At 38.1% G+C, this 17,224-nt stretch overlaps 1 protein-coding gene across 1 annotated transcript in view; it reads left to right on the top strand.

Moving 5' to 3' along the window:
- LOC122792865 (kynurenine/alpha-aminoadipate aminotransferase, mitochondrial-like) overlaps positions 1-17,224 on the top strand; it is a 430,097-nt gene that overhangs the window by 28,849 nt on the left and 384,024 nt on the right. Inside the window, exon 4 of the mRNA XM_044060424.1 lies at positions 1,129-1,203. Coding sequence (XP_043916359.1) covers positions 1,129-1,203 — 75 coding nt within the window. The remainder of the gene's footprint in view (positions 1-1,128; positions 1,204-17,224) is intronic.

Here is a 17,224-nt window from a genome sequence, read left to right as displayed (position 1 = left end):
TGAGGAATCTCCCCATATTTATATGACCTAGTGAATAACATATAATGCTACCATTATTTCTTGCTGAAGTGTTCTCAGGTCATTGTTACTAATTCCATCTCCTCCCTGTGCTTTGTTTGGATCCAGTTTGTGCAGTTCTGTTTAAATATAATCTAATTTGATTCCAGTATCTGGGGTTACCTGGATGTCACTAGGACAACCTATAACCCCTTCTGTGGAGCCATAATGTTTTGCATAAGATTTTGTAAATATATCTATAATCTATTGTACCTGAGAATAAATTTTAGAATCAGCACATGGTTTATCAATTTGTGTGTCGTTACTCCTTCCTCATCTTATGTATCTATAAAAACGTTTCCTGTTATGCTTATTATCTTTATATACATTTTCTTCAATGTTTTCTTGATCGTCTCACACTATGCTTGTTCATTTCAGTTTTCAAAGTTGTAGTTCGTTCCATATCTTATAATTTTTTTGTCTCTCACCTTAACCAGATATCTTGTTCTTATGGAAATACATCCCCCTGATGTTGTATGCCTAGATCCTGATGTTAAATATTTTTTTTTTAATTTTTTGCACTCAAACAAGTTCTCTTTCAAAACTTTCCACATTCCATCTGCAGTTTTTCCACTGAACACCTCACTCCAGTTAGTTTACATAGTGACTGTTTTGCTTCCATATAATCTGTAATTAACCTTCTGTCCATTGGTTTACATTTTAGTTTGGCAAAACTATCTAGCAACAAATTAACCTTTATAACCCCGTGATCACTGCACATCAACGGTGGTTAAACTTAACTTGAAGTAACAGTAATTTCTTTAGTTACACAATGTCTAGTAAGTTCTGTCCCCTGATACATTTTATTTACAATCTGAAGCAATTCTTGTTCCTGAATATACGTTGTGAATAATTTCGTTACTAACATTGTTGAATCAATATTATTCCAGCCTGTTTCTGGTAAATTTAAGTCCCCAGCTAATATTATTCTTCCCTCCTGTGTTTCATGCAAGAAATGTATGAATTTCTCTAGGTCATCTGCACTTGACTTTGGTATATTTGAAAACCATGCTGAAAAAGTAAGTGAGGTAATTTGATAACAAACTTAAAACAAGTGTGTTTTTGTTCTAGGTATTTGAAATGATTATCTGCCCTGGAGACAGTGTTCTCCTAGACACTCATTCCTACCATGGAGCCATATCAGCTGTAAGTACTGTTGCTATCTGGTTACTAAACAAGTTATTTGATTCAAGGCATAACAGATAAGACAACCAGTATAACATAAGGGTTTATATTTACCATACAGTAAGATGGCAATAAAAGCTGTATGAGAAAATCAGAAGGTCTGCATCTTATCCTTATAACTCAAGATGGATCCTGATGGAAGTAGTTGGTTGTGTTCATGTATATGTGTACTCCTGTTCTGTCTAGAATATGTTTTATATTTATTTGCTTTAATCGTAGTCTCTGCTATGCAGTGATTCCATCCAGAAAAGCAGTTAACAATAAGAATACTATTAGAATTTGGTTATTACTATGAGTATTTAACTGAACTTGACACAGGGGATAACCTTTGCCTCCATGTGGCACATCTGCACCTTGGTGATTTTCACCTATCGAAATTTAAACTAGTGGCTTAGAAGCAGCTTTTTCAGCAGATGCGAGGTCCTTGGGCTATAGGTTCATAGATTCATAGGTAGATACTAGGCTATCTGCCCTAGGGCATTTATAAGCCTATTTCCACCAGGACTTAATGATCACCTACTATATTTATATTGCAAATTCATGCCTATTAGATTAGCCTACTGTGCCTCTGTAAAGTAGGTCACAGAAGGTACCCTTTTAAGATTAGTTTACTGTGCCTCTGTCTAGCAGGGACACTGGGGAGATCCCAGGGGTGAATTTGTGATTTCCCATCCACGCGTCCAAATTTCGCTTGAAGAGGGTCAGCGAGGGGCTATGTCTAACATGAATTGGGATTCTATTCCAGAGTGAGGGGAGCCTCTGGGAAATGAATCTGTCCCTCCAGCATGTCCTATTTATTTTTGTGCTGAGGTTTAGGTCCCTGGAGCATGTAGCTCTAAGGGACTTGGATCTTTTGAGGTGGAGCATGTCCATTAATTCTGGGTTTGACATGGCTTTGTACGTCAAGCATAGATCGCCTCTGAGTAGGTGGTAAGCAACTGAGTAGAGCTGGAGTTTCTTTAGTCGAGCTGCATAGGACATCTGTTTGTAGCCCATGATCCTCTTGGTGAGGTACTTTTGGGGTCTCTCCAGTTGCTGCAGGTGTCAGGTAAGGTACATCCCAAAAGGGGCATTGTATTCAATTATGGGCCTGATGAGTGATGAGTAGAGGGGCACAATGACCTCTCTTGATCTAGATGCGAACCCTTTTGTGATAAGGTGGGCTATATAGAAGGTCTTTCTAACCACTTTGGCAATGTGATTATCAAAGGAGAGATTACTATCTACATTGGTCCCCAAATCTCTAATTACTTCTTCCGTACTTAATGGATTACCACCTATGTGGTAATTTGTGAGCACCTTGTTTTTCCCAAAGGGGATGACTATGCACTTTTTAGCATTTAGCTTGAGGCCGTGGCTCTGCCACCAAGCATCCGTCTCTGTGAGACCCTTTTGGAGGATGCTTGTGTCAGCTGGAGATACGATTATGGCCCCCAGTTTGCAGTCATCTGCGAACTTTGTCAGCCATAATCCCCCTGTGTTAGCCTGAACTTCAGAGAAGTATATAACGAACAAGAGAGGTCCCAGAACTGAGCCCTGTGGGATGCCACTTGTAACTGGTTTGGATTTGGACATGGCACCTGCAATTCTGACCATGTGGGTTCTATCTCTGAGCCAGTTTGCAACCCATCTTGTGATATAGGGGTTGATATTTAAGCTGGTAAGCTTATTTATGATACCCGAGTGGGGTATTGTGTCAAAGGCTTTTGCGAGGTCCAGGTAGGCTGTGTGGACTACCTTGCCCTTATCTATGGCTTTGGTAACTGTTTCAAAGAAATCAACTAGGTTTTATAGGCAAGATCTGCCCTTAACAAAGCCAAATTGGGTAGGGTCCAGTGTCTGGAGGCTCCCAATGTCTTTGTTTATGAGTTCCATGATAATATGCTCCATAGTTTTACAGACCAGACTAGTCAGGCTTATAGGGCGATAGTTTCCAGGGTCCGTTGTGGCACCACCTGTGTTAGGTGGGACCACTGTAGCTGTACGCCATTCTTTGGGTACATATCCTGTAGTAAGGCTAAGTTTGAACAGTGACTTAATGTGAGGGTTCAGTTCTTCTTGGAGCTCGTGTAAGACACAGCCTGGGACACCGTCCGGTCCTATAGATGCTGTGTTTTTTGCTTTGGAGAGGGCAGCTTTCACCTGTGCATCTGTGATGTCAGGGAGGTTACATTCAGTTGGGACAGGCATTTGCTCCTTTGGGCGCGAAGGGGGCCAGAAGTTTGCACTGAATCTGTCTGCCAAGATGTTGGCTATGTCTGTAGGTTCAGTATATTTTGTACCATTATGCAACAATTCAGAGCATATCTGGGAGGTTCCGCCCATGTTCCTGACATAACTAAAGAAGGCCTTGTGATTATCTTTAGTGTCTAGGGCAATTTTTCTTTAGAAACTGGCCTTTGATGATTTTATGAGGGATCGAAGTTTCTTGCTAATACTGATCAGAGATGCCTTCCCTTTTTGGGATTTTGCTCTGTCATGTAGTAGCTTCCTCCTTCTGTTGTATAGCTTATTTATGGCCGGGGTCCACCAGACCGGTCTCCTGGTTTTGGAGGAGTGAGTTTTGGTTTTATTTGGGATAGCACGATCCATGCATTCCTGCAGGTGCTCATAGAATGCATTTGTAAAGGATTCTGTGGATTGGGCTGTATTATCCTCTGGCCCAGGGGCTTTGAAGGATTCCACCTCAGTCTTGAGAAGTGCAAAGTTGGCTTTTGAGAAATTCTTTACAGTGATTTCCTTGGCTGGGGGTGGGGACGGGATATTGATGTCCAGGGAAATTTGTTTATGGTCTGATCTTACCAATGATGGGTTTACCTCTGGTGTGGAACATAGAGTCCCCATGTTGGTGATGACCAGGTCCAATATGTTGTTCCCTCTTGTGGGAGTGGTGACCAGTTGTTCCATTGTGTTAGAGTTTATAAATTCAAGGAACCATTGGGTGAGGGTGTTTGGGCTTGAGTAGTTTTCCCAGTCAATGTTTGGGTAGTTGAAGTCACCCAATAACATAGTGTTTGGAGAGAGCTTCATATTCTCCAGTGTTCTCAAGAATGCCAAGTGGAGTTCCTGTAATAGGGAGGGTGTTCTGTAGCAGGCTACAAACTGAAAGGCAGTCTTTCCCGCTGTTAGTTGCACATGGATGGTTTCCAATGCTTTGTGCAGTGCCACTAACCTGGAGGTGTAGGTATCTTTGATGAATATAGATACTCCACCTGCTTCTGTGCTTCGGTCTGAGTTTTGGGGCCGAAACGCATAGTATGAGTTATAACCTGGTAGTGCTGGGGTGCTCTCAGGAGCCTTGAACCAGGTTTCAGTTACTGCACAGACATCGATTTTCTCCATACTTAGGAGAGCCTCGAGTGTGTGCATCTTGAAGTTTAGACTTCTGGCATTGAGTAGCATTACCTTTAGTTTTTTTATTTTTGTGTTGTCTATGGAGGTGGGTTTGTCCTTTGAGCCTTGCCTAAAAAAGGCACTATGAGGGTGGCAAGAGCCTTGGCCAGTATACGAAAGCCTAAGGGTGACAGGTGCAAGCTGTCCCTAGTGAAGCAACGTGGCTTGTCGAGCATGTCATCCCAGGCTGACAGACACTGGATCCCCTTTGAATGACACCAATACTTTAGCCAATTGTTGAAACTGATCATTTTGTCTTTATACTGTGGCATCATTCTTGGTGAGGTCAAGATGCTACTCAAGGTCAGGGTCATACCAGCCTGGGCTACATGGTCAGAGAGCTCCTCTATGTCTTATTTTCATGTAGTCCAGGGAGGTATGTCTCAGGTCATTCACACCAGAATGGACAATGATGGAGTCATACTTGTACTTGCTTTGGAGTGACCTGAGTGCTTGCATTATGTGGCGGATCCTGGCACCTGACAGGCAGCTTACAGTGACCTTCTCCTTGTTCAGTCCAGTGATCGGGACGTCAGTGTGCCGGACAATAGAGTCCCCTATAACAAGTGTATTTGGTGTGTTGTTTGGCCTTAAAGGCTGTGGTTGTGAGGCACATTGATTTTGTGAGATATGTGATTCATGGGTATTGTTGAGGGGTGGCTGTTGCTTGGATATCTGCTTAGGAGGTCTTTGCTGTTTAGGCAGATTTTTATTTAGAGCCTCCGAGTATGTTTTTGTGTGTTTATGTGTTGGATATGCAGATGCAATAGGTCTGTGTGAGACTGGATTTGTGCTGTGGGTGGTTACCTTTTCCTCCTGACTGACTGTGCCAGTCTTGGGTTGAGAGAGCTCTGCCTCCAGTTTGGCTGTGTAACTGCATCTCTCACATGTATTAGAGTTTGTTGGAAGGAGGAGAGGGTTGTCTGTGTACATAAGGCAATTGTAACATTGCCTCAAAATTCCCAAATTCACCAGCTGAACTGGAGAGTAGCCTTGAAACTGACCCTTGGACATACCAGATTAGTATAGGGAACTTTTTTTACTGATCAGATGATTAGGAAAGGGAACTGATTTTTCACTTGATCAGGAAGGACCAATCGGGAGTCTAATACTTATGAGAAGTCAAGGAGGGTGTAGTGCTTTAGTTAGTTAGTGTTTCCTTATAAGAGCTGAGCAAGTGCAAGGCTTTAGAAAGAGAATAGAGTGATTACTTTGTGAGTTTGAACAGTTCTAAGGAAAAAGTGAAGAGCAGACTTTGTGGAGCCTGGAATAGTTTAAACCTGTTTAGGCAGCGCTACCCGGCGCTGCTCAGTGCGCAAAACCGTGCAAAAAGAGAGTTGTAGGGTTTTAAGAGAGAGAGATCAAGGAGTTTAGAATTGACCCAAAATGGCCAATAAAACTACAGCTTCTAGGTAGTAACCACTCCTCCAGGGACAGGCAGGCTGTTCAGTGTTAACCACTCCCACTGGTGAACACAGAGACTTCCCTTTACCCCAAGCAAGCACTGGCCTTCTAGAAACTTCCAAACAGTTCAGAACAGCAAATCTGTAACTGAACTTTCTTAACTTTCAGAAAGTGGGAAAAAAGCAAGATGTTTTTGTTTTTTTTTTCTTTTTGTTGTAGTTTAAAGGTAGCAGTCTACTTCCAATGTTGCTCTCTCTTTATTGTGATTTTAAAAACTTTCTGTAAACAAGTTAGAAGTTATAACTCAACTATACAGAAACAGTTCTATAATAGAAGAAGTCTTTGCTGAATACTTCATATAAATGCAAATGGAAGAACACCCAAAGGTCACATTTCAATAGAATTAAACAACACAGAATGTCTTTGTATTACATTAGACCTTGTCAATGAGTCCCTAAGGAAAATGAAACTAGACTGCTCATCTGATCCCATCTGATCTCAGTAGTTTAAATGGGTTCTTTCTTAAACAAAAACTATATACCTAGCTATTATTTTAGCACACGTTCCAGAAATTCATGGAAAATACCCCTAATATTTGGAGAAAGGCCATTATTAAACCAGTTTCAAATTGAGGCTCCTTCATTAAGACATTAAGTTCTAGGCCAAAAAATCCTAATTGTATATTAGGAAAGATTTTTGAAAGAATCCATGTAAAGGTATTATTTCCCAGTGAACTTGGAATTATGGATATTTATCAGCATGTCTTCTGCTTGGGTAGCTCATGCAGAACAAATCTGATATGCTTCTATATATTTGTTATAGATGCACTAGATACATGGGGTATTATCTGACATTTTCCTCAATTTAGCAAAAGCAATTGACTCAGTTCCACAGCTTGTAATTTTCCAGGTCATGAATAACTGGCATTTCAAAGGATGTACTGCAAACTGAATCCTGAGATGCATTCCAGTAGGGAATCATGATAAAAATCGAGGATAGTAAATAAATTACTTTAAGGAATGTGAAAGTACTTTCCCCACTGTTTAGAACAATAATAAGTCCTATTATCCATTACTATGCTAGTTTTTATATCTATTCAGCTAGTGAAATTGATAATCTGAAAGAAATTAAAATATATCCAAAAGGATATTCCTACTGAAAAATAAATTATACATGAAAAGGCAGACTGTTTTAAGATTGCATTCTGTCTTACTCTCTTATGAGTTGCATCAACTTAGTCTAGAGTGACCCTGTAGATGGCTACCACTACTCACTAAGTTTTCAAGGCAAAGGAGGAAATGGAAGCAGGCTGCCAGATATTTCTTCTGCATCACATATGAATGCACACCTATAGACAATTTAGACTCCTCAATCCACTATATGGCATATCTTTGGAATGTAGAGAAAACCAGAGCACCCAGAGAAAACCCAGATGGACACAGGGAGGACATGCAAACTCCCCACAGAAGGCAGTTCAGATCCAGCCAAGAAATGAACCAGGGAATCTCTTGCTGTAAGACACTAAAGTTATCCAGTGTACCACTGTGCCACCCTGTGTACAGCAGAATAAAACAGGAGACTTGATATAAGGTTTTAAACTCTCAAAGGATGAAAATTCAATATCAGCATTAAGTATTGAACCCCTAAGCCATGTCTTGGGGACTACAAATAATGTTAGCGTCTTGTATTTAGAAAAGAATAACAGGTCTATAAATATATTTTTATACATGAATTGATAGACTATGCAATAAACTTCTATCTTTGGAGCCTTGAATCAATTTCAAAGTGAATTATACAGCTGCTATGGGCTATCAGTTTTTGAGGCAAGGTATAAAGGAATTGGGCTCTATTAATGACTTATTTTGGGTCACCACAGTGTCTTTTTGCTGTAGCATCTGTTATTTGTCTTGTGTTTCTTAACTTTTATGGCAGAGTTTTGAAAAATATTTATGCATGTATGCATGTACTTATTATTTATGCTTTTGTTCACTGGGAACGTCTTCTTAAGCCTACAGCATCTTTTCAGGGGATATCCAAGGTGCTATTCATTTTGACTATGGAAAATTAAGCCAGGACACCCAGAAACTTTACCTGTTCTTTTTTATAAGTTCTGAATGAAGGTTTGCATCCACAACTAACTAAACTAACTCAGACAGACTAAATGAAAATGGTATGAAATGAATGGAGAATGGAGACTGTACTGTAAGTCAGGAAAGAAAAGTAACTGAAAGGAACTGAATTCATTATTAAGTCTTGGTGAGTGCCTTCATGAGGAGGACCTTGTTTTTCACAAAATCTCACCAAGACAACACTAATATATAGACTGTATTTTATGTAGCATATATCATTGACAGAAATAGGTAACAAAATAAAAAAGATAGCTGGATGCACAAGACCCAAGATAAAAAAAGTGCCCAATCCTGGTAGGTGAACTAGTACCAGGACTGGAAAAATGACAGTGTAGAATCCTCAAGAAAATATTCCTACAATGTGGCTAGGCCAGGCCCAGAGAGAGAGGATGCCCCCACTGTTGTAGAAGTTAGTAGTAGTCCGCAAAAATCCCAAAAACTGATAGGGCAAACAAGAGCCATAAAAACAATAGAGTTAACTATGGAGGATAAGAAAGAAATTATGTATTGCTGCTATTATGCAAGCAGCCCAAATTTTTCAGACAGACGATATAAAAAAAAGATTAAGAGAGAAATTACAGGAAAGAAAAATACTTCCACAAGAAAAACTGTCAGAAGCTTGAAATAAAAATTTGTGTTCAATAATACAACAGATTTATGAAAAACGTTATACAGACCAAGAAACATTGTGCCATTTGGAAAAAAAATGACTGAGGAAGTGCAAAAATATAAAGAACAAAATCTAGAAAATTTGAAAGGTATAAAATAGAAATATGAACACTGGAAAGAAAGAGAGATCTGATATGGTGCAATATTTATGCAAAGGAGAAAGCCAAATTAATCAATACAAAAAAAGGACCTCAAAGATATTCATAAAGAAATACAGGCAAAGGCATCCAGATATAGAAAATTTCACAATACAAAAAATATGAACACAAAGAGGGAATGATAGATAGAAAATTAGTAAAGTAGAAGTTAAAAAAATAGAAGTTGCAGTTATGGAATACCTGTGAAGTGAAGGATTTTATGTAGAAAGTCTAACACAGGTGATATTACAACATGATGAAAAAACATGTCCCCCAAGTAAGGATAAACAGGAGGAGCAGGAGACATCTGAAGAAGAAATATGGACATGGGAAAGAAAAAGAGATTTAATATGGTGCAATATTTATGCAAATGAGAAAGCAAACCTAATCAATACAAAAAGAGCAGCACCAACAATATTTGAAGAGAAATACATGCAAAGGCATCCAGATATGGAAAGGTTTGCAATATAAAAAATAAGAAAACAAAGAGGAAAAGTAAAAATGAGGATTAGTAATGGGGAAGTTAAAGAATTAGAAATTGAGGTTATGGATTACCTGTGAAGTGAAGAATTTAGTGTAGAAAATCTAACTGATAATATCACAGCAAGATAGAACAATGGATCCCCAAATTAAGAAGAAACCAGTGGAGTGGGAAACATCTAATCATAGGATCATAGGATCATAAGAAGTTACTAGGCTATTAGCGCTGAGGCCCTTACAAGCCTAGCCAAGAATTTACCCGTGTTTCAACAAGTCAGCACCTGATGCCACTGTCCAGCAGGGACATAGGTTGAATCCCAGGGGTGTATTTTCTGTTCCCCATCCAGTTATCCAGGTTGCGCTTAAAAAAGTTTAATGAGGTACTCTGCTTTACATGGAGAGGGAGTCTATTCCACAAAAGGGAGAGTCTCTGGGACACAAATCTGTCCCGTCAACAAGTCCTATTGATGTCACAGACCAGGTTGAGGTCTCGCGTGTGGGTTACTCGAGTGGAGCTTGATTTGCTGATATGCAGCAGTCCCATCAGGGGTCTGAGATTGCTTTATATGCCAGACAGAGGTCACCTCTGAGTAGTCTGCAGGAGACTGAGTAGAGGGACAGGGCTTTTAGCCTATCTGTGTAGGGTAGATGTTTGATGTCCTGGATTCTCTGGGTGAGGAATCTCTATGGTTTCTCCAGCCGCTGCATGTGCTTTGTGAGGTACATGCAGAAAGGGGCCTTATAAGGGAAGAATACAGGGATATTATGACCACCTTGTCCATGGATGAGGTACCCTTACTGATGAGGTGGACCATGTAGAAAGCTTTCCATACAATGGAGGAAATATGGTAGTCAAAAGTCAGTTTGCTATCAACCTGGATTCCTAAGTCCCTCACAACTGATTACATGTTTAGTGCCTCATTAGCAATGTGATAATTTGTGGGGATGTCATTCTCCCCAAAAGGGATGATATTGTATTTTTTTGGCATTCAGTTTGAGGCTATGTTTCTAGCACTAGTCATTTGTTTTGGTGAAACCCTCTTGGACGATGTCCACATCACTAGGGGAATTGATGACAGCACCCGGCTTGCAGTCATCTGCAAACATGGTCAGCCACAGCCCACTAGATTTGGCCTGGACCTCTGAGAACTATATCCCAAACAGCAGAGGACCCAAGACCAATCCCTGGGGTACACTGCTTGTTACATGTCTACTACTTGAGGTGGCTTCTTCTATTTTCACTATGTGGGTTCTATCAGTGAGCCAGTTTGCTACCCATCTGGTAACATATGGATTGATGCCATATGAAGATACCTTGGTGCCTTCCATAGGAAACCAGTACAAACATTCACTTGGAGGTGTACAACAAGGGAGGAAACAGGAAACTATGGCAACTTTGATGCAGTTAATGTTGAAGAGTGATAGGCCAGTGAGTTCCCATATGAAAGAGCAATGGATGACACAAGATGAAACCAAAGAGAATGTGGCACAGAAAGATGCTCTGGAACTTTCTATAGAATGCCAACAGGAAATGAAGAACAAAGAATGTGCCCTCAGTTTGGAAGAAAATGATCTAAGAGAAGAGTTGCTTGATTTAATAGTTATGGAAAGACATAAGATCAATGAAAGGAAACAGACTACAGAAAGTCAATAAAACCCAAAAAGTTAGAAGTTTGATAAAACAAATGACCACAGTAATTAAGACCGTTCATAGAGATTCATGCAATATAACAGAAGTAAATAGGATATATTACTGTGTAGCTAAATTAATAACAGATAAAGTCTTACCACAAAAACACATGGTAATAAGGGAAAGGAAGAGTAGAAACTGAATGCCATCATGGAAGTATCGAACAGAGAAAACTCTAGAACAATTAAAACAAGAAGTGTCACTGTTAGAAGAGTATAGAAGAGGGAACTGATCAACAAAAATACTCAGAAAGACAGGCATGATAAAATTAATGCACAGTATTATAACAGATCAGGATTTATTATGCACTATCACAAATAATAAACTAAAAATATCAGCACAGGCAGAAAAACTTTCAAAGATATGCAGATAAATATAAAGGAAAAGTACAAAATAAGTACTTTATTGCTGACCCAAAATGTTTTATAAAGAATTGTGAAATAAGGCAAAAGTAATTGAAACACCACCAAAAAAGAAAAAATAGACACATTTTGGAGAAATATCTATGAAGATCGTGTGGAACATAACAAAGATACTAAATGAATAGAAGTAGTAAAAGAAAGAATAAGAAGTTCAAATGTACGGCATATGAAATGGGATGAAGTAACAGCCACAGAGACTGAAACAAAGATAAGAAAAGCTCCTAAATGGAAAACCCCAGGCCAAGATGCAGTACCTAACTTCTGGCTAAAAGTATTCACATCTTTACTTTAGCCATGAGTAAGAACTATTTATATGTGAACCCTGAACAGACACAACAACCTGGTTAACAACAGGAAAAAACAATGCTGCTATTTAAAAGAAGATCTGCAAGCTAGCCTAAAAACTATAGACCAGTAACTTGCCTTCAGACAACGTATAAACTAAACATTACAATTGATGAGTTTATAGTCACTTAGAAGAAAACTCAATCATGGCAATAGAACAAAAGGGTAACAAAAGAAAGTCATATGGAGCAAAGGATCATTTCTTGTTAAATAGAGTCTTAACAAAAAACTGTAAAAATGAGAAGAATCTAAGTGTGGCATGGATAGACTATAAAAAAGCATTTTACAGTATCCCACATTCATGGATAAAAGAGTGCTTAAAAATGCATAAGATATACCCTACTCTGATTGATTACATTACAGCGACCATGAAACAGTGGCAAACCACTTTGCAGTTAAGCCATGATAAAGGACAAATTATTATTCCAGGGATAAAAGTTCAAAGGGGATATTCTAGGGTGACTCTTTATCACTGCTGTTCTTTTGTCTTACCCTTAACCAGTTAAGCTGTCTACTTAACAGATTAGGTCATGGCTATAATATGGCCCCCAGAAAACAACAAAGTATAAAGACTTTTCAACTTCTTTTTGTGGATGATTTAAACCTGTATAATTCATCAGATGAGGGACTGAAAGCACAACTGTAAGTGGTTAAACCTTTTTCAGATGATATAAGAATATCATTTGGTCTTGATAAATGTGCAAAAGCAGCCTTTAAAGCAGGAAAGATACAGCACCAGAAAAATATCAGTCTGGGACAAGAATGTGAAATAAAAGAACTTAAGCAAGATGGAGTGTATAAATATTTGGGTACTGATGAAGGATCAACAATAAAACAAGAACAAGTGCAAATAAAACTTAGTAAGGAATATTTTAGCAGATTAGAATTAATACTAAAAAAAGCATTGACATTTAGGAACAAAGTCCAAAATCAATTTGCTCTTCCTGTCCTAACTAACAGTTTTTGAGTGACTGACTGGCCCCAAAAGGTGATGGATCAGCTGGACAGGAAAATAAGAAGGGTGCTTCATGCTTATCAAATGATTTATAAAAATCACAGTATACCAAGATTATATATTCCTCATTCTGAAGTAGGTTTGGGCCTCCTCGAAACTGATTACATGTATAGATCTGCAATTATAGGACTGCATACATATTTGCTGACCTCACAAGATCCAAACATAGTGAAAGTTTTAAAACATGAGGAGAATAAGTCTAAAATGACTTCTTTGCTTAGTTTAGCAAAAGCATATCGGTGTCAAGCGGGAATGGGAATCAAACCAGAAGTAGGTAAAAATCAGGCAGCAACTGAATGTGCCAAAAAACAAAAGAAAGAATATAATGTGAAGAATCAGATGAGAAGGCAAGAAATTTGGAAAATGCATAAATATAGTTGCAAGTATAGAAAATTCATGGAACAACCTCATGTTGAGCAGGAATGGTTAAGGAGAACTGAATTTAAACCAAAAGATGAAATGTTAATACTGACGGTCCAATATAGTGGACTACATACACATTGGTTTACAAAGTCCATTGAACATGTGGGAGAAACAGACAAATGAAGGTTTTGTAAAACAGAAATGGAAACAGTCACGCATCTTGCTACTGACTGTAGTATACAAGGGCAGAAGGCATATATACTGAAAGGCATAATAATATGGCAAGACTGTTGCATTGGGGATTGTGCAAACATTATAACATTGAAGTAGCTGAAAAACATTGCAAATGTGTGCCACAAAGCATTACAGAAAATGATGAAGTTTATATCACATGGGATTGCCCATTACCAGCAGTTCAAAAAATAGATGCTAGAAAACCAGATACAGTGGTCCATGAAAAGAAGACAAAAGTAGCATTTATCACTGAAATTGCTACACCCAGTGACTACAGTGTCTTACATACAGAGAGACACAAAGTCATAAAAATATCAGGATTTGCAGGCAAAAACGAGGGCAATGTGGAAGAAGGATATCCAAACAGTTCCAACAGTAGTAGGAGCAACGGGTCATATAAAAAAGAATTTACAGTCATACTTAGATATGATACCAGTACATGTAACCCCATACAAATTACAGAAAGAGTCATTACTGGACATATTATGGATGCTGAGAAGAGCACTTCTGGCTAACATCAAAGATTGAAACATTACTAATTTCATGAACTTGAATCATATTTTGACTTAAGAATGGGGTCCATTCAAGTCATGGTATTTGAAACCCAAAATACTTGGAGAAATTAAAAAGTGAGACATCAGTTTAACATCTCATCTGAATGATAGTTTACTCCAGAGTACAACACCCTTTATGTTGCACTGCAGTGTCAGTAATGGAAAAAATGAATCCAAGCACCTGATGTGGGAAATGAACCTAAAGCATTTTGATCTTATAGCATTCAGGAAAGATGAAAACTAATACGTTGCCTAAATCAGCACTTTTGTCTTTCTGTCATGCTGCTTGACTGACTTTATTATAACTGGGTAGAGTACCTTTCTGGTTAAGGCCTTTGTCAAATACTTCCAGGTTTCAGTTCTGTTCTTCATTTTCTGTCTTTGTGAAATTTGCATGTTCTCCAAGTACTTTGATATCTTCCCACTTGCTAAAACATGCTGGTTGAACTGGCTACGCTGAATTAGTTTAGATATATGCTTCTGCATTTTGTCTTTGTCCATATGGGCTGGTTATGGATTAAATGGTTCCTCACTGGACCACTTCACCTGACCAGTTATTGTGATTGGGTGGCATTTTTCTGGTCTTTCTCTTATATCCACTGAGGACCAGGATAGGTTATAGCTTCCCTTTCATGACATTTTAGGATAAGCAGGTAGGAAACTAAAAGAATGGATGAACGAATTTAATTAACAATGAATACATTTAGTTACATTTCTCTTTTGGGGCAATGTTTCTTACATCATGTGCCATTGTATTTTGCATGAGTGGCACGACAGTGCAGTGGTTAGTATGTACTTCAAAACATTGATGCTCAAAACTGTGAACACAAGCTACATATCAAAGTTTCAAAGTCAACAGTAATTGTGTTTGCAGTTTTGCCTCTCTGCACATCTGTGTTTGACCTTCTCACAGTCGAGGTAAGTCACTTCACTATTTTGAAAGTAAACCATATATATATATATATATATATATATATATATATATATATATATATATATATATATATATATATATATATATATACATATATATATATATATTATTATCAAAACTCCATGCACTGGTACTGTGTGAGCTTGCAGTACACCGCAGTATTTTTTCACTTTTTCCCACTATAGTATGACTTTTGGGGGTTGATATATCTATATATATATATATATATATATATATATATATATATATATATATATATATATGAATATATGGGTAGGGGTCTAGGACTATTCACTGAAAGCACATTTCACTGAAAGTCAAATGAGTGTGTACAAATCACTGAAAGCTCAATTCACTGAAAATTCAATTCACTGAAACACATTTCACTGAAAGTTATATATGACCTTTTTCCCACTAGTGTGCGACCCTGGATTTAGTATATATAGTAATGGGGGTGTGGAGGGCACTGCCCCCCACATCTGGAGGTGTGGGGGGCATAGCCTCCCACATAGTTTGGATATATATTAAGTTCAGAAAAGAGTAATTTATTGAAATTGCAGGTGTCCATGTATATAGTTAAAAATATTTAAAATAAGTGGGGGCTATGCCCCCCCCCACCCCTTGATGTGGGGGGTGGTGCCCCCCCCCTTACTATACATACTAACTCCAGGGTCACACTAGAGTGGGGAAAAGGCCATATATAACTTTCAGTGAAATGTGTTTCAGTGAATTGTGTTTTCAGTGAATTGAGCTTTCAGTGAATTGTGCACAGTCAAATGTGTTTCAGTGAAATGTGCTTTCAGTGAATAGTCCTAGACCCAAATATGGATATATATATATATATATATATATATATATATATATATATATATATATATATATATATATATATAATATGGGGTAGGAGGCCATGCCCTGACAAGAGATGTGCTGGTGGGCTTTCCTTCTACAAACAGCAATTTTTTCTGTATTTCTTATACTTTTTTTTGTGGTATACCTCCTGATAATTTAACAACCAGTGAAAAATAACTAATTTTAGAATAAAGTTGACATAACATAGGGAAAGGATATCTATTAACAAGTGAGTATACACAAGCTAACCAGGTGTGTATGCTAGGCAGAGACCCTTTTCATCTGTATCAAAGACACAACATACTTTAAAATTAATAATTATATTGCTAATATATGTCTGTAGTGCAAATCTGACAGGCAGGAATAAGTTTATATTACAAAAACAACAGGCAACACTGGAAACCAAAAAACAAAGATGCTGGCGTGGGCACTCCACAATAACCACGGCTCGAACAGGAAAAAATATTTTATTGCAAATCCACAGGTCACAATTCCAAACGTTGATGTAGAGATCGGTTAAGCACTTTCATCTGTATGCAGTACAGACTTCCTCAGAACCAATCTTACATTTTAAAAAACACCATTTAAATAACCTCTTTGGCGCCAAAACTGTGTTTAACAAACATATGTCTGTAGTGCAAATCTGACAGGCAGGAATAAGTTTATATTACAGTTACTAACAATGCAATATTCTGTGATTAGTGTGAAAACACTGATTTAAACTATATAATCAATAATCATTTATCCAGATAATAATACTTTGGTATACAGTTGGAGTACAGAAAAGCAAGGTAGGAACAATAAAAAATAAATAAATAGCACTAATGAACCAAAAGCTGAGAGAGATTACAAGAATACTGGCATTATAAAGACTTAAAGATAGTGAATAGAAGGTTTTAGGTCTGGGCTAATCTAGTCAAAACTATACAGGAATTACAACCAAGCTTTCCTAAGAGAAGCTTTATGAAGCATACCCGGAATGGTGAAATTAGCCTTGACACAGATAGGGATAGTTCAGAGAGTTGGTGAAGAGATGCAGTCTGCCTATGTGTAATCTTGGTCTTCATGTGGACAGCCACCAAGTTAAGGGTTCACAATTACTGCACTTTCAAACATGGCAGGTCTGAACAATAATATAAAGAAAATTCAGGCACTCTAAAAGTTTGTGTCACTTCACAGTTTTTGACACCTATACAGGTTTATCTTTGCCTCACAGCTTCATGGTCCTTGGTTTGGTCCTGTACTCTAATCAGTATCTGTTTATAGTTTTTCACTTTTTTTGTGTCTGTATGGGTTTTCGTAGGGTAATCTGGATTCCTCCCACCTCCAATAAACATTCTAGCTAGTAGGCTACCTAAGGT

Source organism: Protopterus annectens, chromosome 2.part0, assembly GCF_019279795.1.
Source record: "Protopterus annectens isolate FY-2018-M chromosome 2.part0, PAN1.0, whole genome shotgun sequence".
Taxonomy (NCBI): domain Eukaryota; kingdom Metazoa; phylum Chordata; order Ceratodontiformes; family Protopteridae; genus Protopterus; species Protopterus annectens.
Note: the sequence above shows the minus strand (reverse complement) of the source record. Positions and strands in the feature narration are given on the sequence as shown.